The sequence below is a fragment of the Manis pentadactyla genome, chromosome 2, assembly GCF_030020395.1.
Source record: "Manis pentadactyla isolate mManPen7 chromosome 2, mManPen7.hap1, whole genome shotgun sequence".
NCBI lineage: Eukaryota > Metazoa > Chordata > Mammalia > Pholidota > Manidae > Manis > Manis pentadactyla.
In genome coordinates, this window is record NC_080020.1 from 115,852,294 (window position 1) to 115,874,421 (window position 22,128).

Below are 22,128 nucleotides of genomic sequence, written 5' to 3' on the forward strand. Positions count from 1 at the left end.
AGTTAACACATTAGGCCGAAAGGGACAAGGTAAGGGAATGGCTACTGGAAATCGGCAGAGAATTGGGCAGAGGTCCTCTTAACAAGTTACCTTTAGTTGAGGGACACAGCAGGCCCAGGGTGACCTTGAAGGGAGGAAGGGAGCCAAAGGAAAAGTATCTGACCTCTGTGCCTCCCTCTCTCCAATTTCCTAGTGGGGCTCTGCACTATCCAAACCCAGCCAGGAACCGGAGAGCAGGGGACCTGTTGCTACGTTCACAGCAGGGCTGGAGGGTGGAGAGCGGATATGGAGGAGCCCAGAAGACAGCTCACATAGTTCAATTTCACTATACCCACTAAAGTTGGGAGAAGAGAGAAGAATAAAGTCAGATTTTGTATCATTCTCTTCTTTTTCCCAGTATTCTCTTCATTACTCGTTAAGTTCTTCCAACATAATCACAAGGCCCGTGGTGCCTGGAAGTCAGTAGAGACCAGGCCAAAAGGAACTCCTAATTCCTTGTACTCAGTAATTCAGCCTACCTCTATTTCAAGAGTTCTGGCCAATGCCAAAATCTAACTGTTGCAAATCAACAGCCTTTCTTAGAGTTTCTCCTTGACTAAAGGGTTCAGCAAAGTCACCTAATCCCAGCATGTTACCATGTGCTGCGGATGCAAGAGCAGTAACTGCCCTTCCACTGCTGCTCCTGGAAATGTGGTGATCAGTTTTAAGAAACTGAACAAGTCAGAGGCAGACGCTAATCCTAGCTTATGAGGCTTATGAAAATCAGAGTGAGGGTTATGTTGATAAACTCCATGGCTAAATCAATGAACCAAGAGAAAATTTTGCCATTGTCCAAGTTCTATACCATAGGAACAGGGGAGAAATAAATACAGTCTCAGGTTTTGGAGTTAGCCAGATGCGGATTCAAACTCTGCTGCTGACATTTATTGTGGCACTTTGACAAAGTCAACTATTCTCTGGAAACCTCAGCTTCCAGCTGTAAAATGTGAGTGATAAGAGTACCTCTTCATGGAATGATGACTATTAAATGGGAAAGTCACTAAAATGCCTGATATCCAACACTGCCCACACTTCTCCACCGTGATACTCAACAAATGGGGTTGTTAATAAACCACTGGGTAGTTTACAGTAAGGGATGGTTTACCTAAACTTGAAGCACAGAGCTTCCGCTGCCTTTTCTAAGATTAAAAATTCCCATGCATGTGTCTACTTTTCAATGCATACAGGAAAATGTTTTAAGTAATCTAGAGTTTTGCTCCCCCTGGAGATTGCTAGAATTAAAGATCAGGTTGTGAAACCCAGACTTCAATGCATTTTAAAATTTCTTTTAAAGTTCTCACACCCAACAACCTTTTGGAAGCAATTTGCTAAAGGAAGTGTCTTGCTGACAATGCTGCTTTGACTATCTTTTCACAGCAAGTAACAGTTTCCTTTCTACTTAAAATTTCAAGAATCCCTGTGACAGGACCCCAATGTGATCAAAACGTTCTCATTTCTAAGAGCTTTCTCTGCCTGCCAGCTAATGACTCTCACAGTGAACAACAAGCATCTCCCCATATTAAAAAAAAGTCATAGATCAAAATAGTATCTGTTGAGTGCTTAGAGACGAAAAGACCTTTGTTTCTGAATAAACAATGTTAAGGAAAACCTTAGAGCTTCTGAAATAATTTTTAGTCTTCAAACCTGAACATCAAGAGATACTCTGGATACAGTTTGAGATACTCTGGATACCAGTTTGAAGCTGAAACCCTCAAATTCCTCAAAATCTTAAGATTTCTGCTCATATACCTTCTCACTCAAGTATAAATAAATGAAAAATGTTTTCTCCTTTTCATCTTCCAAGCCAATAGTGAATAGAGAAAAAGAGCCCCTGCCTCAAAAACAGTTAAGAGAGGGCTATGACTGGCTCATGTGCCAAGCATAGTAAGTACACAGCCGCCCAAAGGCACTGCTGGACAAATCTGTGGTCTAAACTTGAGCTCAGGGGTAGGAGAAAAAGTGGTTTGAGAACCACAATGATAAGACATGTGATGTTAACATGGATTAAAGAAGGTGTAAATTTTTTCTTTACCATCATTAAAAGTGCTCATGCTTCACACGGCACTTAGGAAGAAGGCAGAAGTCACCAGAAAACAAAAGTGGGACGCAAAATTGTTGCTCACACCAAAGGTCAATTTATAGATATACAGAATGCAGCCAACTCTGCACCATCAGCGATGCTGCAGTTTCACTTACACCTGGCCCTTGAACCCACATCCTTCTGCAGCCCACCATGCCATTTCTCTGTAGCCTTCACAACCAAGCTCTTGAAGTCTTCACTCCTCATTCAACCCAGCCTCTGCCTTCCCTGCCCTTATCAATATCACCAGGGACCTACAAATAACCCAAATATCAAGGCTGTAAAAGTCAAGGAAAAACTGAGGAACTGTGTCAGACTAAAAACTAAACATATAATTCCAAATGGGTTGGAAGCCTTGCTATGAAGACACTATTGGAACAACTAGAAGATCTGAATGGGGTGGAGGGATATATGGCAGTTCTCTGTACCATTCTTGCATATTTGGAGAATAAAGCCAGAGTAGGAGCTATTAGATGTGGTCTGAGAAGAGGGATAACCTGGAACTTCACATCACTTTCCAAGACACAGGAGTTTCTACAGAAATAATTTTAGTTAAGTTCTCACTTGGATGGTAGGAGCAGTACTTTGTATAGTGTTTTAGCTACCAACTGTTGAAATTCAGGATAAGTGTTTTTTTTTTCTGGTAGAGTTAGAGAAAGGAGGTGGCTTAAGTCACTTCCAAGCTAAAGTAAGTTATCCAGCATAGACTATTTAAACTAACAAGAGCCTAAGAATGAAATAAGATGAGAAAGGAGTGTTTTCACTTCAGTCAATAACTGTTGATCGAGGACTAAAATAGCTGTAAGATCAGGTCTGGGAAGGTCTGAACTGTAATGGACTCAATATATTGAGTGAGGAGAAAAGTCCTGTGTACCAAGATCTTTTCCTCAGATAGACATAAGTCTTGGATGTACTGTAATACAGTAAATGGTTCCATGTAATTTACATGTTTCATACATTTCAAATCTCTTTTCTATCCTGTAACTCCTTTGAGCCACACTACAAAATTGCAGTCAGTGATTAATTATATGAATTACAAATACTATTTTTTTTTTCTTGCCTGTATTTCTGAGTATGTTTTACTAGAAAGCCAATTTACAGTTGATCAGGTAGAGCAAAGTAATAGTTCTAAGTAATCTTCCATGGATCTTTCTAACCCTGTGTAAGTTTCCTAGACAGAAATAAATGATGGAAGATTTCAAAGAGTACTAATCAAGGGAAAAGTACTTTATAAATGAAAATATAAGCTTGAAATACTCATAGTCCATTATACAGTTAAGTATAACAAAGACTAATCAGAGTACAAAACATTTGCAGGGTAATGAAAAAGGAGGCTGTGTACACCTGAGTATTTGCATTTTTGCATTTCGATCAGATAGATGGGAAAAATGGGCCCATGCCACCCAGTCCTAGAAGTCCTAAGAAGATTTAACTCACCTAGGTTAATCCTACACTCCAAAGCATTCACACAGGAAGGCATTCTATTTGTTAATAGAACCTATTCAACAGATAACTTAGCCATTCATCTTCAGGTTTGTGAAACTGGGATGACACATAGGGTACATTTCTTACTTTTATTTCAACATTTAAAATATTCACAGATTGAGTATTATAGTCACTGACATCTCCATGGAAGATGTATGAAACAATACATACAGTATTCCACAATTACAGAATTACATGTTTGTGATTATGTGAATGTTTACATCTAGAGTTTATCTGGGAAAACACCACTTAAAAAAGAACTTTTGAGTGTTTCACCAATTTCCATAAAAAGTAAACAGCGAAGAATTTCAGGAGAGATACCTAAATATTAGCCAGCACTTTAAAAAAACATCTTTTATAGTACTCATCTAACATACCTCTATCAGGAATAAATAATACTCAATTCTCTTTTCCCCTCAATAGCCAAGCCAGGATGTATGTTTTTCTCCCTAAGTCTCTTTTCCTAAACACATCACATAGAATGTTAATCATCACGGCATCTTGACTAGCTAATGAGGTAGGAATATTCTTCAAAAGAAGTTCTTAGGCATTTATGAAGCAAAGCAAAAGAGAATAATCAAATTAAAAGACTTTCTTTTTTGTAGTTGTTCTTAAAATGCCAAGAGCATTGGAAATCGGTCAAATGCTGCTTGTACTTTAAAAGACAAAGAGGAAAAACCCATTAAAAAAGCCCTCCTACTAAGTACATTCAAGGGCTGGCATTAATTAAATTCATTTTAACATTACAAGGTAAGAAACCACTGCCTCAAATGCCAACCTTCCTTCCTGGAAGAAATCTTACCAGGAAGACAAGCTTCAACAGAAAAAGTACCCCAGCTTTTCTTTTCAGTACAAGTTATTTGGTCTCTTCTTTTAACCCAGTTCTTATCCTTTCCTACACACACACAATTAATAATTTTTGTATATTGCATATTCAGTAATACATTTAAATGAATTTAGCAGTCAACTTAACCGAATTCTGCCAGAGAAACACTTATAAGACAGTTTTAACAACATAATGCTGAACAGCTAGAAAATGCCTAGTAATCGATTTCAGTACCGTCTCTGTATTAGCAGATTGTTTCAAAATGCATACAGCCCTAAAATCATATAAACCTAGGAAATTTATACCTTATCTTCTTCCCCACCAAAATCAAAGTTCTAACTACCCTTTATGTAGAATAAGGAACACTTTACAAATCTACCAAGTTAACGGGACACATATATGTTCCCAAATAAGGGGAAAGTTACCAATCAAGTATAATTTGTCTAAAATGCATATTTTAAACACTTTCATATCTATTATTTGATGAAGGCTAAATACCAGAAAAGAGGACTTCTATATTTCCCCAAATATGCACCTATTAGGGTTACTGCTAAAAACACTAAAAAAAAAAAAAAATCATCCAAAAAGTAAGAAATTCTTAGAATACCTTCCAGGAAAAAACTGGTGACTATATGTGGCCTGGCTTATAGTTCTGAAATCAAGTCCTTAACAATTCTATTATAAAACATTTTAGACATAGTAATCAAAATTGGTATAATAGTACAACCCTCTAATATGACAGTAACCATCTGAGATTAGCTACCAAACATAATTTGTCAACAAGAATTTTGTATATGTATTTCAACCTTTCTTTTTTACTATTCTATCCAGAATTGTACCCCATCAATGTGATCAAAATGTGTTACTTAGTTTGAAGAGAATTCCTTCCTCTTCACTGTCGCCTTCTTTAATTTCAATTCCTTTACTTTACATTCTTTTCCTAAGGCACACCATGCCCCATTTATTGCTGCAAAGCCCCTGAAATCTGTGCCTCAATCTGTGTCTGCATCTTCCTTATGCTTCACTGAAAATCACTTGAGTGCCTGCTAAAAACTATCAACATTAAGACTAGAATGCCATTGTCCAGCAGATTAACTACAAAAGAACCAAGTCTACTGAAGCAAAGGCCAAAACAGAATATATGTATGCTCTTTATGCTCTTTCTCCTAAAACTGACCACATTACCTACTATGACAGTAAAGCCCTGTGGTATCTCTGGCTACATATAATCCATACTCAATGTTATAAAATAAAATGTTAGGCCAAGAAAGCTTTCACAATTTTTATTAAATCCTAGTCTAATTTAACAATATCTGATTGTATAAACATTACCCCATGGTGAACATGTTTAGTGAGTGAAAGCAAATCAGACATCTAAGTCATTATTTTCTGCAGACTATGCAATAATTACACAGAACACTACAGGTAACAACATACACTTACTGCTCAGAGTGTCCATATAAGCCATGTTGTTTATCAAACTCTATCTCCTAATATTTAATACAGTAGAATTAGTGACTGTTAATTCTCATATAATATTTTAATTACAAGTACCTTAAGTGAGATAACTAACATTTTGAACTTTCAACTGACTTTTCAAATTAGCATAATCTATCCAAAGAAAAGAGCAAAAAGTGAAATGAAAACAGAATGTGACAATATATGTTATAAAGGAAAATGAAGTAAAGAAAAAAAGGGGCAAGTATAATATCACTGGGGTAGAAAAATCAAACAAGTCCAGACATTTGGGTTGGAAAAAAACAGACCGACTATGGATTTCAAAAAAGATTACAAATTCAATGCAATACAAATCCTTTTGAGTGTCAAAAGCTGAGCTGAAACTAAAAATGTCTATAAACTGTTACTTTTGGCCTTAAATAGTACCAACTTCTTCTGATCAAAGAAGGCCACAACAGTTGAGACTGTATTACTTGATTTTATTTTACACTAGATGGTGGGCACAAAACAACCCTCCTTAATCAAGTTGACAATTAGCTTCACTCAGAACATTTTTAATAATGCACATTAAAAAAAAAAGTATTCATCTTACAAATTGTTCTGCAATCCAAATATACAATAGCTTGGAAAACAAGGTTTAGAAAACAAAAGCCAATGTAAAAAGACATTAAAACAATAAGAACAGTACAGGTTTTATATGGCTCTGATTTTACAGTTTTCTTACTGCATCATCAATGTCAGAAATCTGTTCCTTCAGCTGGCTCCATTGTTCAGGATTTAAAGAAATACCTAAAAGATTTAAAAATCAAAAGTTGAAAAGTGTATTTAAGCTTTCTTGAAAATTTGTACTTTCAACTAAAATGGTTTTATCAAAATTTCCATTTTGAATGGCACAATGGTACAATATTGAAATCAAATCTCTTTATTTGTTAATTATAGATTCATCACAATTATCTAAGCAGATAGATCTTTTGCCCAGTTGTACTTCCAACACTGTATCCTGCATAATGGCTATTATACTGGTAGAGAACAAATGATGATTTGAAGAAGTATCTCGCAAATGCCTGCAAACCAGCAGGGTCAGGGGCCAGGCTGATTTGGTACGTAACACCCCATTTCCACATCTAGTTAGTTCCAATATTTGCTCAAAATTTCCAAAGGAACTCAACATGAATGACTGTCTTGAGTTCTTCTAGAAGCATTCATTTCACTTTGGAAAAAAATCTCTGGGTCATGATCCATAAAGGACTTCTTAGAATGTACATACTGGTTAAAAATACATTCTGGTGTCATACTGTCAGGGTTCAAATCCTACTCTCACTATCACTCTATCACTAACTGTACTACCTTAAAAAATTGTATTATCTTGAACCCTCAGTTTACTCACCAGTAAAAAGGTACTTATACCTCAAAAGTATAATTACTGAACGATTCACGAAAATGATTAACCAATATAATGAAAAATGATTAAATTGGCCAGTTTGAATAAACAGCTTAGCATATTACCCAACATACAAGTAAACACTTAAAATGTTAGCTAATGACTATTTAAGATGTAAAAACACGAAAACACTCAGTATTTTAAACTTCTAATGTTCTAATACTTGACCCATATAGAGAAATAAACCAGAACTGGAAGAAGTCCTGTATGTCTCCAAAAACTACTGAGTGGCCATGAAATTGAGAGGAAGGAGCAGAATGTACTGGGACAATGCCTAGGAAGGGCTTTACAGCTGATCAAGTTGTTTTAGTAAACGTTTGCAGCAACGATCAAAGAAATCTAGCATTGGCCACTATGGAACAACTTGAATGACCAGTCCAGAAGTGACCTGAACAAGAAAATGTTAAATGGTATAAAGACAGAGAGGTTAAGTTTAATGAACCTGAAAATTGCCTGAGGCAAACATGTGGTACCTTTCAAAATGACTAGCAGGCAGAATCATGACTTCAAGACAAGAAAGAAGAAAATAAGGAGGCATTTTTTCATTAGCTAAGAAGGATCAATCCAAAATATCTAACTACCAAAATATATGAATTTATGTTGTTATACAAATGTTCTCTAGCTATTTGGTGAATGAATAAAGAATGCTTCTACAATGCTGACAGGCTTAAGACTGTCAAAGCACAGAAGGAAGACAAGGACCCACTTAGAGGATACCACCCTAAAGAATAACTTTTAGGAGATGAACCAAAAGGGAACAATGTTAACGAGGATTCTTCATTCCTGGAAGAGGAACTCCCATTTCCATTCCATTCCAACTTTCCAGATAGTGCCTACTCAAGAACTGATGTAAATTAAGTTTTTTAAAGTTACATTCAAGTAAATTAGCAGCCAGGGGAGGTGATATTAAAGGTATTATTTTTCTCTGGGTTTTATTCCAACAGCTATGTTAAAGACATCTCACATCTCATTCAAATAAGTGTCACGTCCAAATAGAGAAGATAATCAACTGAATGAGAATCTTCTCAATGTACTGTCAACATTAGGTTCAATTTCAAATAAGGCAGGTTACTTAGATAATTTTTAAGTTAGTCCCAGTATTAGGACCCAATTCAGGAAATTATATCTCACCTTTTCTTCCTGGTTTCATTTCACCTTCTGGATCCATCCAATATTCTCTAATATCAATTAGGACTTTCCCTTTAAAGTCCCGAACACTGACGTACCTCATTTTCCCAATCTGCAAAATAAACAGAAATATAAAAAGGTCTTCAGCAGTGGTGTCCATCCATATTTATATTCACAACTTTCTGCACAGTCACTCTACTTTCAATCACGATAATAACTACTATTCTCAACATCAAAACTACAACCAAAGGAAATGTCGCTGTTAAAAAGAAATCTTTCTAAAAAGATGGAACTAAACAAAGCACATCCCACATTTCCAATCATTTTTACATTAAAAGAGTAACTAGTGAAAAAAAAAAAGTACACACTTCCAATTGTAAAATAAATAAGTAACCGGGATGTAATGTATAGCATAAGGAATATAGTCAAAATATTGTAACAAGTTGATATGGTGATAGCTGGTACCTAGAATTATCATGTATATAAATGTTGAATCACTTGTTGTACACCTGAAACTAATGTATGTAATACTGTGTGTCAACTACCCTTCAATAAAAAATAATTATCTACAAAAAAAAAAAAAAAGAGTAACTAATGAAATAGTGTAACTTCTGTGTAAAACAGTATGGAGAGTCCTCAAAAAATTTAAAAAAAAAAGAATAGTTCAGCAATCATCTAGCAGCCCCACTTCCAGGTATGTATTTAAAAGAAATGAAAGCAGGGTCTTGAAGAAATTAATTTGCACACCCATGTTCACCTCAGCATTACTCAGAGTAGCCAAGAGATACAAAGCAACCCAAATATCCAGTGTCCATATACACACAATGGAATTATTATTCAGCCTTAAAAATAAAGAAATACTGTCACATGCTACAACATGGATGAACCTTGAGGACATTATGCTAAGTGAAGTAAGCCAGTCATCATAAAAAGATACATAATGTTTGGTGATGGGGGGAGTCTAGTAAACATAATGTTCCTTACGTAACTGTAGATTAATGATATCAAAATACAAAATAAAATAAAAAGATACATAATGTATGACTCCACAAGTATCAAGTACCTAGAGTAGTCAGATTCACAGAGACAAAATAGAATGGTGGTTACCAGGGGCTGGGGGCGGGGTGGGGAGAGGTGTTATTTAACCTCTTTGCAAGGTGAAAACATCCTGGAGATAAGTTTTACAACAAAGTATACATACTTAACTCTACTGCATACTTAAAAGCTGTTAAGATGGTAAATTTTACATTAAATGTTTTTTACAATAAACATAATTAAGAAACAAAATCTTACAGTACAGCTACAACCAGTAGGAATCCATAAACTCAGCTAGCTACATTGTTAGTAACCGTTCTGAATGTAAGAATTAAGAGTTCATCAATAGTAACATGAGAAAGCATCTCCTTTTCAAACAACATCTTCAATACACCTGACTCAGTCTCAAATTGAGAACTCGAAACTGTCCACAGAAAACTACTTTTCAAAAATCTTATACTGCTGCTTAACAAGAACTGTAAGTTCCACAGGGAAAGATAAGACTTTAACAAAGTGCCTGTTCGCACTTTCCAGGATGTTTTATGCTACTGTAACGAACTACCTAGCACTTAAACTAACGAAATCACACTTTCTGATCAAAATCTCTAATACCTCTACCTATCTCTTACTCATCCTAAACCTCTCTTCAATCTTACTTACTAACTTTAACTTAGCTATGATTTTGTGCTTAAAACACATCATATAAAAGTTCTGGGTTTGAATATATTCCCTTCCTTACCTACCTGGGTCCTGAGTAGTAAATAAACCCTTTTATGGGGATACCAAGTACTGCTGTAGTAGAACCACAGACGTGTCAACTGACAGAAGTACATATTTACGGCTTCCATCTTGCCTATGTCTTTAGACTGGACTTTCTTTTTCCATTATGCCTTGTTCATTTTCCATTAGTTTTCCATTCTCAATTAAGTTTCTTGTCCTGCTGGTGTACTCCCTACTTCCAGGGCATGCCCCATGCTTTCTGTAGAAAATAAAGTCCATTAAGGTATGGGTAAGGGTGCTCGAATCTCTCTTCTCTGTACTTAACCCTTAACCCATATCATCATCAATTCTTAACTTCTTTACCTTGAGTATCCCCTTTCTGCCATATGCATTCTTTTCCCCTTCCACTGGTCTCTCTCAGCCACCACTTCTAAACATGCTCATTCTCCTCTTTCTACAAAGCATTTCCCCTAAACCTAAGCTGCAATTTGTAACTTTTCCATGTTCTCTTCTGCACTTAATTGCTAAAATCTGAATGGAGAAAATGTTGTTTCTACTAATTAAATTCTCATGCCTACTCTAAAGTCATTAGTGATGTTATTGTCAGTTTTAATGGTTTATTTTTAAATCAGTCTTCTTTGTATCCCCTAATACCTATCACACTGGGTTTTCCTGGTAAGCTGTTTTAATAGGTGAACTGAGTAAGACCAAAATAATTATCACAGTGAAACTGTCGATAGTGATTTATAATATTGATTCAATAACTCTAAAAATGTTTTAAGTATCTTAGCAGCTACAGCACTGGATTCAACACTGTTTCTGTTGGCTTTTACAGTAAGCCCATGAACTAGTTGAGTATATAAAATATACTGAAAACCTACTGAAATCCAATACTGATGGGGTTAAGTGAAATAAGAGTTCAGTGCGGACTTACACAAGTGGAAGAGACTTTAAGTGGTGGGATTTGACCTTGAAAAATGACAGACCATTAAATAAGTAAATGGAGAAAAAAGTGGCAAGGACATTAAAGGGAGAAAGCAGAAAAATATACTACTGATGAGAGTCAAGGATAACTGAATAGACAGAACTATACTGAAGAGGACTTGAAAAGCCAGAAAGAGAATTCTGAAGCCTACATAGGTTCTTGGATTAAGGACAAAACACAAAAAACAGAAGCAGAAAAAAAACACTACTACTACTACTACTCTCTTCTACAAGGCTCATAGTCCTGAGAAATCTGAAGCCAGGATTAAAAATTTGGAACTCACTAGAAAAAGGTTAAAAATCAAGACTGAAAGCAAATCTAGTTTTAAAAAGACAAGCAAGTTTTAAGTGTACTAATGGCATTTTACCAGTCTCAAATTAGTAATAACAAGTTCTCAATTATTTTATGAAAAGAACAGGGTACAATAAATCACAACAAATGGTTAGCTGGCTACTTTAATTTCTACCCTTGCTCTTTAGAAGATTCTCAGAAGCGCCTTTATTCACAATTTCAATGAGATGTTATAAGTACTTGTGTGTGCTACAGATGAACATAGTAAGAAACATTTTCTTCCTCCCTAACATACCTAGCCATCCCAACTCAAAACCTGGTGAGTCCCTAGACACTTTTCAAATAAATTCAAATAAATTCAAAAACAATTTGAAGCCCCTAGCCACTTTTCAAATTGTGTTTGATGTACTAAATAAGAAAATATTCAAAGTAAGGAAAAGGTATTAGGTCAGTACACTGCCACTATGAAAATTTGGTAAACAGAGAACACTACCAAAGAGGTGTGGGATTGAAAAGAAGGGAAATCTAGGAACAGAGATTAAAGCTGCTCTACCAAAATCAGGGTCTCTTTTAACTAAAACTTAATGTGCATTTTGCATAGTATCCCTCAATGTGAATGTTCATTTTAAGATAAAAAGTCTTCAAGCAAATATCCAGATAAACATGGGCCCTAGAGAAAAATCCACCATGTTTATCCCATGACTTTTACTCTTCTATACCTTACATTCACTCCAGAGTTCCAACAATAGTGACCTTAGAAGGAGGAGAGAGAAAGAGGTTTTGTCCTTAAGTTCAGGATGTCTGCTCTCATCTTTCAATATTGTACTGGAAATACTAGAAATAAAGCTAGAAAGAGAATTAAAAGGATGATTGTTGAGTCAAACTCAACAAAAGTCATCAACACAGAAAGTACTAAGAAATCTCTAAGAAATACATATGTAACATATAAATATGTAATACACGTTATATATATTTACATCATGTAATATCATACATATTTCTCTAGCAATAATGAAGTTAAGAAAAAGCACATTTATGATGGAATCAAAAACAAAAAACACTTATGAATGAATTTAACCGAAAATATGCAAGACCTCTACAAGGAGAATCACAAAACAGAAATTCAAAAAGATGTAAAAAAAGGATAGTGTGTTCATGAAATAGAGGACTCAACTCAGTATTGTCAAATTGTCTCCCAAATTGATCTTCAGCTTTACCCAACTCCAGTCAAAATGCCAGCAGGCTTTTTGGTAAAAATTGACAAGCTGATTACAAAATGTGTATTGAAATACAAAATACACAAGAGTAGCAAAAATACTTCTGAAGGTAAGTAATAATGTTAAAGAATTTATGCTGATTTTTAATTAATGACAGTGCTGCAGTAAAGACAGGTACACAGATCAATAGAATAAAATAGAGATCAGTGACAGACCTATTCATTCGCTGATTTTCTTTACAAAAATCCAACATGACTCAATGGAAAAAGAAGTCTTTTCAACAAATGGTATTGGAACAACTAGGTATCTGCATAGGGTAAAAAATGTAGTTCAACCCCTATCTCATACCATATACAGAGAAACTAATTCTACATGGATCACAGACTTTTACATGAAAGTTAAAACTAGAAAAATTCTAGCAAAAAAACACCGGCAAAATTTTTGTGGCCTAGAAGTAGAGAAACATGTGTCAGGTAACAAAAAGCATTAACCAAAAAAGGGAAAAAATTTTATAAAAATGGACTTAATAAAAAATTAAAGTTTTTTAAACATGCTTAAGAAAATAAAAAAGGCAAGCCACAGATCTAGAGAAAATATTCACTATATTTATATCTCAACAAAGGACTTTTACCTAAACTATATTAAGAACTCTCATAACTCACTGAATCAAACGACACTGGGTTTTTTTTGTTTTTTTAATGGGCAAAAGACTTGAACAGAATCTTCAAAAAAAGGTATGACATTAAGGAAATGCAAAGTAAAACTACAATAAGCTTCTACTACACATCCAATAACTTAACTGGATAAAATAGAAAAGCCTGACAATACCGCGTGAGGATGTGCAGTGACCAGAATCTGCTACACATTGCTGCTGGGTGTGTAAAATGGCATAGCTACAATGGAATACAGTTTGTCAGTTTCTTATAAAGTTAAACATACACTTAGCATATGACCCAGCAAATGCATCTGGTTTTTAACCAAAAGGGAAAAAAATGTCCACAGAAAGAACTGTAGAAGAATATTCATAGCAACTTTACTCTAATAGCCCAGGACAAGGAACAACCCAAATGTCCAGCCAAAGTGAATGGATAAACTGTAGCATAAACCATACAATGAAATGCCATTCAGCAATAGAAAGGAACTACTGATACAAGAAGACTTGGTCCCAAAACATTATGCTGAGCAAAAGAGGTTAAGCACAAAACAATTCAGACTGTAGGATTCCTTTCATATGAGGTTTTAGAAAAGGTAAATAAATCTACAATCATAGAAATCAGATCAGTGGTTACCAAGGGCAGGGGATGACTGTAAAGGGAGGTCGAAAGGGAACTTATTTTCTGGTGTACTGGAAATGGCCTCATTACAAGACTGAATACATTTATTACAGCCCATTAAATTGCTTTATGTGTGTTTTATATGTAAATATCTCTCAATAAAATTTATTTTAAAGACAAAAGTAACTTGCCCAATAGTCACCTCTCCCTGGAGAAATGAAAAGGCTGACAGACTCTTACCTACCCCTTCAGCCCCCTCCAAAAAAAGGTAGTATATGGATATAATAAAGTAGAAAATGAAATCCTCATTTTACATTATATAACCAGTATACTCTAATGTGCTCTTAAGCCAATTAAAATTCAGTATTACCATTAAAAAATTTTTCTATGGCCAAAATATCATTTCAAAGAAAAAGCTACAATGGCAACAAAATTAAGTATTATATTCTCTTAGAATACCTACACTTCTGGGTCTGTGAGAAATCACTTTGTAAATAACGTACATATTCCTCCTAAAGGCACTTTCAAAAGAGCAAGGAGTCTAATAACATTATGAGTTGGGAAGCTTTCCCAGTGAAGTTTTAAGAATTGAATCCAATTTTTTTGGTAAAATAACCATCCCCAAAGATAGATCTGATTTTCACAAAAATGTTCCAACAGAATGAAATCTCTAAATGTGGGTCCTAGTTTCTGTGCCTATTTCTGATTTCTACACAGAAATCAGAGGACTAAAGCATGTAACTAAATAATTCACCTGCATTTTTTCTATTTTCATATAATTGAACAAAAGTGTGTATATGTTAGGTGTACATTTGAGTATTCAGGAAAATTACGAGTCAAGATAATTAACTTATCTCCTCACACAAATACTTTTTGTGTGTGATCAGTGCACCTAAGAACTTTACTAGTTTTCAACTGAGTATTTATCAAGTATAGTCATCATTTATTTATTTTCTTTATCCAGATGTACAACAAAACAAAGGTGAATGAAAGTATCAACTTCTATTTTCCCATTCCTGCCTTAATCATGGCATTGTTTTTGAAGGTCATCAAGTTAAAAATATAAACATATTGTGTATACAACACAAACATGTGTTTTATATATATGTATATGGGTGTGTGTACATTAGCGTTACTTTTTAATCAACTGTTTGCTTTCTAACATATTTGCTTCAACTAATACTTACACCTCCTTAAAAAAAACACCTATCCCTCTTCTTGCTACCATTACTTTACTCTTCCCATTTTCCTCATCACCTTTGTCTGACCTGCCTCCCCTTTTTCCATCCTGAATATCACCATGACTTGTCCTCAGTCACCTCCTCCTCTCCCTCTGATTTATATTTACTTCAGTCAACCACACTGGGGACCCCACATGAACGTTTCCCAACCAAGCCCTCCAGACATTACCAGAGACACTCTTTTATCACATTTATAATCAGGCTCTAAAAGCCAAATTTAAACATCAAAACTAATTTCTTTTTCTCATTTCTACGAATGAAACCATCATTTCTACGGTCTCTCAAATTTAAAATCAGCCTTCATTGAATGCTTCATTCCTCTAGCCAATTCTTCCACGCCAGCGTTATATAATCATCACTATTTCTTCCTTAGAAAAAACATCTAAGCCCTTATCGACTCACATACAGATTAAGGCCTACAGTTACCTAACAGACCTCACCAGCATCCATTTATCCACCCACATCCTTCTTGTACAATGATGTCAAAAACAAGTCTCCATAAAATAAAGAAACCCAAGAAGCTATTCTAGTCCTCTCCAAATGATTTCATCAAATCCCTCTAACGAACAGCACTTGCTTTACCTCCCTATCAATCTTATTCTCCACTGCACATAAACAGACAGCCTATTTTAGTAAACCCACTTGCCTTTTCTGTCACCAAACCAAAACTAGGAAGATCATATTGCTGCTTCCTCTATAATAATATCCTATCCATACTCCATAGTCCGATCCTAGACCTACCTCTTCCAACTGCTTTCTAAATGTGCAGTACTCAATCTTTTTTGGATTTCTAACTTTTAAATTCACATTGTTTTAAGTACAGCAAAACTCCAGACTTCTAGACTTAAATAATAAAGCATCATATAAATTACTTCCATTTCTTCTAGCTTGTTCTTCTATTTCAATGAATATCCTTACTCAAGAGGATATTAACATATGAGATCTTTATGTATTATCAGATTAAGTTACCTTCAATATTCTTCATATCAAGCCAGATAATAATTCTTCTGGATCTAAAGAAATAGCCAACTTTACCTGAAACATGTTATCATCTCTGCTGCTGCTGCTCTGCTTAGAGGATGACAGGGCTCTTGAAGTTTCACCAGTCTTTTGCTTCTTTACAGGTTTTTCTGAAGTAACTTGCTTTTTCCTCTTTAACTTGGAAGAAAAGCAAGAGTATTGTTGAAATTTGCACACATCACAGGTTCAAAAGATTCCATTACTTTTTAAGACTTAAAGGATTAAAAAGCAACATTAACAAAAATCATAAATATATACATAGAGAAGTTTCATAGTTTTCAAACTATATTCTCAAGAGCCCAAACAAAACTTCAGACATTAGAGTGGTATTACCAGATATACAGTTATTTTATAAACCAGGCTCTCACATATTTCTTTGAGAGAAAAAAAAAGTAATGAGGCAGCTTGCTGCTTTCGAAAAACTTCTGGAAACCACAGGTCTACTAAAGCTAGTCAGTTACTTATTTTTTTACAAAGGAGATTATTAATTAGGAGGAACATAATCAACTACTCCATTTCTAGGATATATTTATTATGCCCTGCCTGTTCCAAAAAGGACTTAAACTGGCTTAGGGAATTCATGAGTAGCAAAGCCAAGAAAACTATCTCATACTGCACATTAGAAGTCAACAACTCAAGAAATTCATCACAAATAAAATCACCAAAGATGGACAGCAATATGTTAGACTGACATTCAAAATGAAAACAATGTTTTAACGGCATTATTATAGAAGCTTTCTATACAGTTTCATTCTCAAAAGGAGCTACCAGCCCATGAAACCCAGTAGAGTTCCCAACCAAACAGTAGAGGGCAGTCATGTTCCTCAGTGGAAAGTATAAACTACCATTTTAATGTCTTACTAAAGTAGATGAAGCTAAGGTAAAATGTACATTATGTATGTAAACTGAAAAGGTGGATTACTTAATGTAAATCCTTACAGGATTAACAGTACTATTAGCGACAAAGAGCAAAAATTAGCTGCTCAATAAGCAGAAAGCATTCTTTATATTAGAATCTGAATATTCCCTGTGGATGGTGCATGATTAGCACATAAAAGCTCAACAAAATTTGTGTAATGAACATATTCAAATGCTATACTGGGTGTAAATAAAAAAAAAATAGAGAGAGAGTTCCTTCCCAAGAGTATATATTTAAGTTCTCTGAAGCCTTTTTTCAACCTTCCAGGTGATATTCTGTATTTCCCTATAGAGGTCCATCTTCTCCAAGATTCTCCCATGAACTCTCTTAACTAACGTTAACCTCAGAGACACAGCTATGCAAATGTCTACAAGATTAGGGACAGTTCTGTGTGGAAGGAAGCCAGTAATGAGCGTGAGGTATTTGGTTAAGCAGAATGCATGACTTTACAGCACAGCTGTCATCTAACACAGAAAAGGCTATTCTGTCTAAATGGGTAATTTCACGTAGCCTTTGTTGGGTGTTGATTTAACTGAAAGGAGGACACCCAGAGTAACCAGGCGACCAAACAACATTCTAACTTTAAAATGCACCACGCCTACCTTTTAAGTAACCCTTGTGGGCTCAATAAACACCAGTGGCTGAGAAACCTGTCAAAACTGACATCTGCATTTAAGGAGTCAGGTCATTTGGCTCAATAACTACATACAATACCTACAGATAAGGCCGATTTCTAAACAAAGGCACATTATTATTGGCTAACTGTAATGTTATTTGTAGCTGGCTCTGCAGCTTTAGGGTTCCTAAAACTCCTCAACAGACCTTTTAAAGTCTGAAGACTTGCTCAAGTCTGACTTAGGGGCTTGGGAGTGTGCATGATATCACAAGGCCCCTAGGCACTTCAGTCAAGGGGTCCAGGGACCATCCACACTTTCACAAACACCCATTCATGCTCTCATTTTAAGATTCTGATATGCCTTGCCATGCTTCATAACTGGATGTGAGCAATACTGCTGAATTAAGTATCAGAGAAATGACTTGAGGCAGTAATAGTCACCTTTTTATCTACTTCACTGTCAGAATCGCTGCCAGAAGAGCTTGAAGAAACAAGTTCCTTTGATTTAGGCATTCTGAAAGAAAAACACAATATGTAAATAATTTGCAAACTGCTTCTTTACATTCAACTTAACTCTCCCCAATCAAAAATTCAAGAAGTTCCATGGTTCAAAAGTACCATTTTGTGGTACTGGAATGGTTACACTGAGCACAGTGCTAGAAGCTATACTCTTAACCTGTGCTCTTCCAAGTTGAAAACACCATCACGCAGTGTTCTGAATCCAGCATGGAAAAAGAACTAAATGTCATACAGGTCTCCCACACCTGCTTCTGAAAGCAATGGGTCTTTTTATACTTCATTTTTGGAAGGTTAGATGTTTATGGGTAGGGTAAATTGCAAAAAGGCAGGTGACAGCAATCTGTTAAAAATCCAGGAAGAAATATTAGTAAACTCTCAGGACTGCTTTTACACTTCCCACTGATGAGACCTAATGGAATTACTGCAGAAACTGACCCCAATATTGATAAAACACCGAGAACACTGATACTACACTGACACTACATATAGAGGTTAATAGCTAATTCATTTGACTTTATAATCCCTTTTTCATATTTTACGTTCTTTATTTTCTTTGGGTTTTTTACCTTGCCATCAAAATAAGCACTAATTCAGAATTCATAAAACTATACATAATGTATAACTATTACATTTTCCATTTGTATTCTGAAATGTCACTAAAACTTGAAAAATCTGCTTGTGGAAGGAGCAAAACCTTTTTCTCAAATTCTTACACTGACCAGTTCCCCAGGTCCCCCCCCATCCCCTCCCTAACTTCACCTTGCCACACCCAACCCCCTCCCCCTACACCCGCAGAGGGACACAAGCCTTTGCTTTCAAGTGGATGTTTACTGAGTACCTGAGTGCCCCAAGGCAGAGAGCCTTGTGCCCTCACTTTTACAGACTTTTTTTTTTAAGCACCTAAATTCCACAGGTCAATGCTGAACCTCTTTTCAAGGTACTTTTAATACCCAATCGAAGTGTATTTGCTCTCTCCATCTCCAAAGAGATTAAGTCCTATTAATTTTTGTATGCCCTTCAGGGTCTGTATGTCCACTTACAGTTTGTGTTGAATAAAGGAGAAAAAGACTTCACTTTCTGCTCAAAAAAATCATAGTCTACCTCTCTAAATTTGTATTGGCACTGACATAGAATGTGTTCTACAATAGGAAGTCAAGGTAAAAGGAGTGGGCCATCCCAATTCTAGCCACTAAATTCAAAAAGCTCAAACCATGTCCAAGTCAGCCATGTTGACTGACTGGTGATTTCTTTATGAGAAGAGTATATTCAGAAAGGAGCAGCAACGGTCATAACCACATTTTATACATTATTCCTGTTACTCCATTTTGACTTTTTTATGCTAGCTGACAATGCCAAGAAACATTTTTTTAAAAGGTAATTAAATTGGATATAACTTTTTTCACTTTGAAATGGTCAAGCATTACTATACCATCTGTTAATAAGAGCTGCCCAGGGGCCTAAGATCATTTCAAAAAACCACCTTGTAATTAACCCAAATAAGAAGTCCATTCAACAAAAAAACCAAGGCAATGGTAACTAAAGCCAGACTCTTTGAACTTTTAACAGAACATATTTTTACTTTTACTTAATGAGCCTTTGCTGTTTAAAAAAAAAAAAAGGCAAGCTAGTAACTCAAGCAAATGATACTAAAAACACTAGTGTAGAACATACACAAAATGCAACTAAAAAAAAAAATTTGGTCTTCTATGAATGCATGGAGGAAAGAGGATTAGAAAAAACGAGGTGAAAATAAACTAGGACCCAAGGGCACAAATTCGGTACGAGAGGGTTATGACCACCAAGACGCGGCAAGAGGCTCTCGCGGTGCCAGGAAGCAGCCAGAACCCCCGGGCTGACGACAGCTGGGGCAGGGGGGAGACAGGTTGGTCGCAGGGGGCGTGGGAGTAGGCGAAGTGCGGAGGAGACGGTCTGGGAAGAGGAGGGACTTGCACCAAGCGCCATTTTCTTCTCTCGATGGCTTCGCTACCCCTAGCGAAAACCAGCAGTCCTCCAGCCCCGGCGGCCTCGTCGCCCGCTCGCCCACCGTCCCCTTCCCTCGGAAGACCTCCCACCCTGGGCGCCGGCGAAGCCTTGGGGAGGAGCAGGGCCCGCACGCGCCCAGCCCGGCTCCGGCCCCAGCTGCATTGTCCCGGGGGCGCCCGGCCCCCTCCCCACGGCTCCTCGCTCCGGAAAGGCCGCGCACCTCCGCCCGGGGACGCCACACCCGCCGCCCAGGGGCCGTTCCCGGCAGCCAGCTTCAGGCGCGGAGGGTCCTGCAAGCGCGTGGGGTGCGGGGGTCGGCGCCGGAGGAGGTCCGGAGAGGCCGGGGCGGGGAAAGGGGAAATCAAGCAGCGCCGGGTCCCGCGGCCCTCGCCGCTGAAGGGGGCGGTGGCGCCGCGGACAGCTCGCGGCCAGGCTGGGCGGCTGGGGGCGGCCGGGCTCTGCGGGGTGGGGGCGGGGTCCCGAGCACTCACGCTCCGCTCCTGCTGCAGAACAGCGCTCAGCTCGCTCACTCGAGTCTGACAGAGAAACGGAAGTGACGGCAGCCAAGAGAAGCCGGCCCCGCCCCGCAGGGGCTGAGGACACGTGATGGGGCGTGACCTCCTAGGCGATACCAACACCGAGACCCTTTCCAGGTCCTTAAAGGGACATCCCTTCGTCCTGACCAGATGCCTTGAAAGTTGAGGGGCATCAAAGACGGAGTCTGACCCTGTGAGTGAATGAGGAAGCAAGTAAAACACGAATGACAAATACCGGCCTCTGCACTTGTTCCATAAATGTTTCTTGTATTAAAGTGAAGTGTCCTTATCGAAAAACATCCACACATCTGGCTTATTTCCGAGAAATGGACCTTTTCTCCTACCCCCAGAATTTGACTCTGACTGGTAAAATCTAAAAGAAAGAAGCTTAAATCACAGTGTTAAATTCCTAAAAGTGCAAGAGATCTGTGCAGAAGTCCTTGGCCATACACACCCCTAGCCCTAAACTGAAGTTCTGGAGGTGTAAGGTTGTTCACAGAAGGACAGAGAAATCCATACTACAAGCAGAAATATAGCTAATAGATTATTTTAACATATATATATTTTTTGAATGCCTACTATAACCAAGAGTATATATAGTTATAATTATCTAGATGAGGTAATCAAGTGTCAACAAGGTTAAATAAGTTGCCAGAAGTTATATATGGAGTGAGTCATGAATCAACCACTACACTGCCTGACTCACAGAGACAGAGAGGGAGGATGTAAAAACTCTAGCCCACTCCTATTCATGCAGTGTCAGGCTAGATAACCATTTTCTAAAAATGAAACTTACTGGACAATTCCTTTTATATTGTGTTCCAAAAAAAGAAAAAATTACCTGGGGGGACCCAAGGTTACCCTTGGAGACCATCACTTGGGAGCAAGAATGATGGAATCTGCTGGGATGTTGAATGTATCCTGGTTGGTGGTGACAATGCAGGTGAAAATTTCACTTACTATTTGTGCATTTTACAGTATAAAAGATACATGTCAATGAGAGCATGGAAAAAGTAAAAAATTAAAATATTTAAATTGTAAAAAGATGAAACACACTCAACAATCATTTGTTCCAGCATGGTAGCTTGCTAGCCTTGAGTCTGCATGCTCAAGGCAGTTAGAGAAACCCCCCATTGCTACTATGGCCAGCTGACCAAAGTTCCTTTGGAGCCAACAGTGCCCGTGTGAGATCTGATTGGATGGAACGCAGTACTGGAATAACTAGAGAATCCCCAGGCTGCCTGGGCTCTGGGAGCCCTTGCCCTTGAAATTTTGGTGCTGGTTGAGGAGGGACAGAGTTCAGAGAACTGGTTGG

The 22,128-nt window shown here is 37.1% G+C and overlaps 1 protein-coding gene across 2 annotated transcripts; it reads right to left on the minus strand.

Moving 5' to 3' along the window:
• Positions 1-5,698: 5,698 nt before the first annotated feature.
• On the minus strand, positions 5,699-20,878 carry SUB1 (SUB1 regulator of transcription). 2 transcript variants are annotated; one of them, XM_036926606.2, is made up of 5 exons: positions 20,769-20,878; positions 18,217-18,289; positions 16,256-16,378; positions 8,461-8,569; positions 5,699-6,677 (listed from the first exon to the last, which is right to left on the minus strand). In XM_036926606.2, the coding sequence occupies exons 2-5, from the start codon at positions 18,286-18,288 to the stop codon at positions 6,598-6,600; spliced, it is 384 nt and encodes a 127-aa protein (XP_036782501.1). In that variant the 5' UTR covers position 18,289; positions 20,769-20,878; the 3' UTR covers positions 5,699-6,597. The 2 variants fall into 2 exon arrangements, with proteins under 2 accessions (XP_036782501.1, XP_036782502.1); XM_036926607.2 differs by lacking the exon at positions 20,769-20,878 and adding an exon at positions 20,498-20,727.
• Positions 20,879-22,128: the final 1,250 nt, after the last annotated feature.

Coding starts and splice junctions, on each gene's coding strand:
- SUB1 (XM_036926606.2), bottom strand. CDS start 18,288: ATGCCTAAATCAAAGGAACTTGTTTCTTCAAGCTCTTCTGGCAGCGAT. Junction 16,379..18,216: donor ACAGTGAAGTAGATAAAAAG/GTGACTATTACT, acceptor TTTTCTTCCAAG/TTAAAGAGGAAAAAGCAAGT. Junction 8,570..16,255: donor GAGATGATAACATGTTTCAG/GTAAAGTTGGCT, acceptor TTTATTTTGCAG/ATTGGGAAAATGAGGTACGT.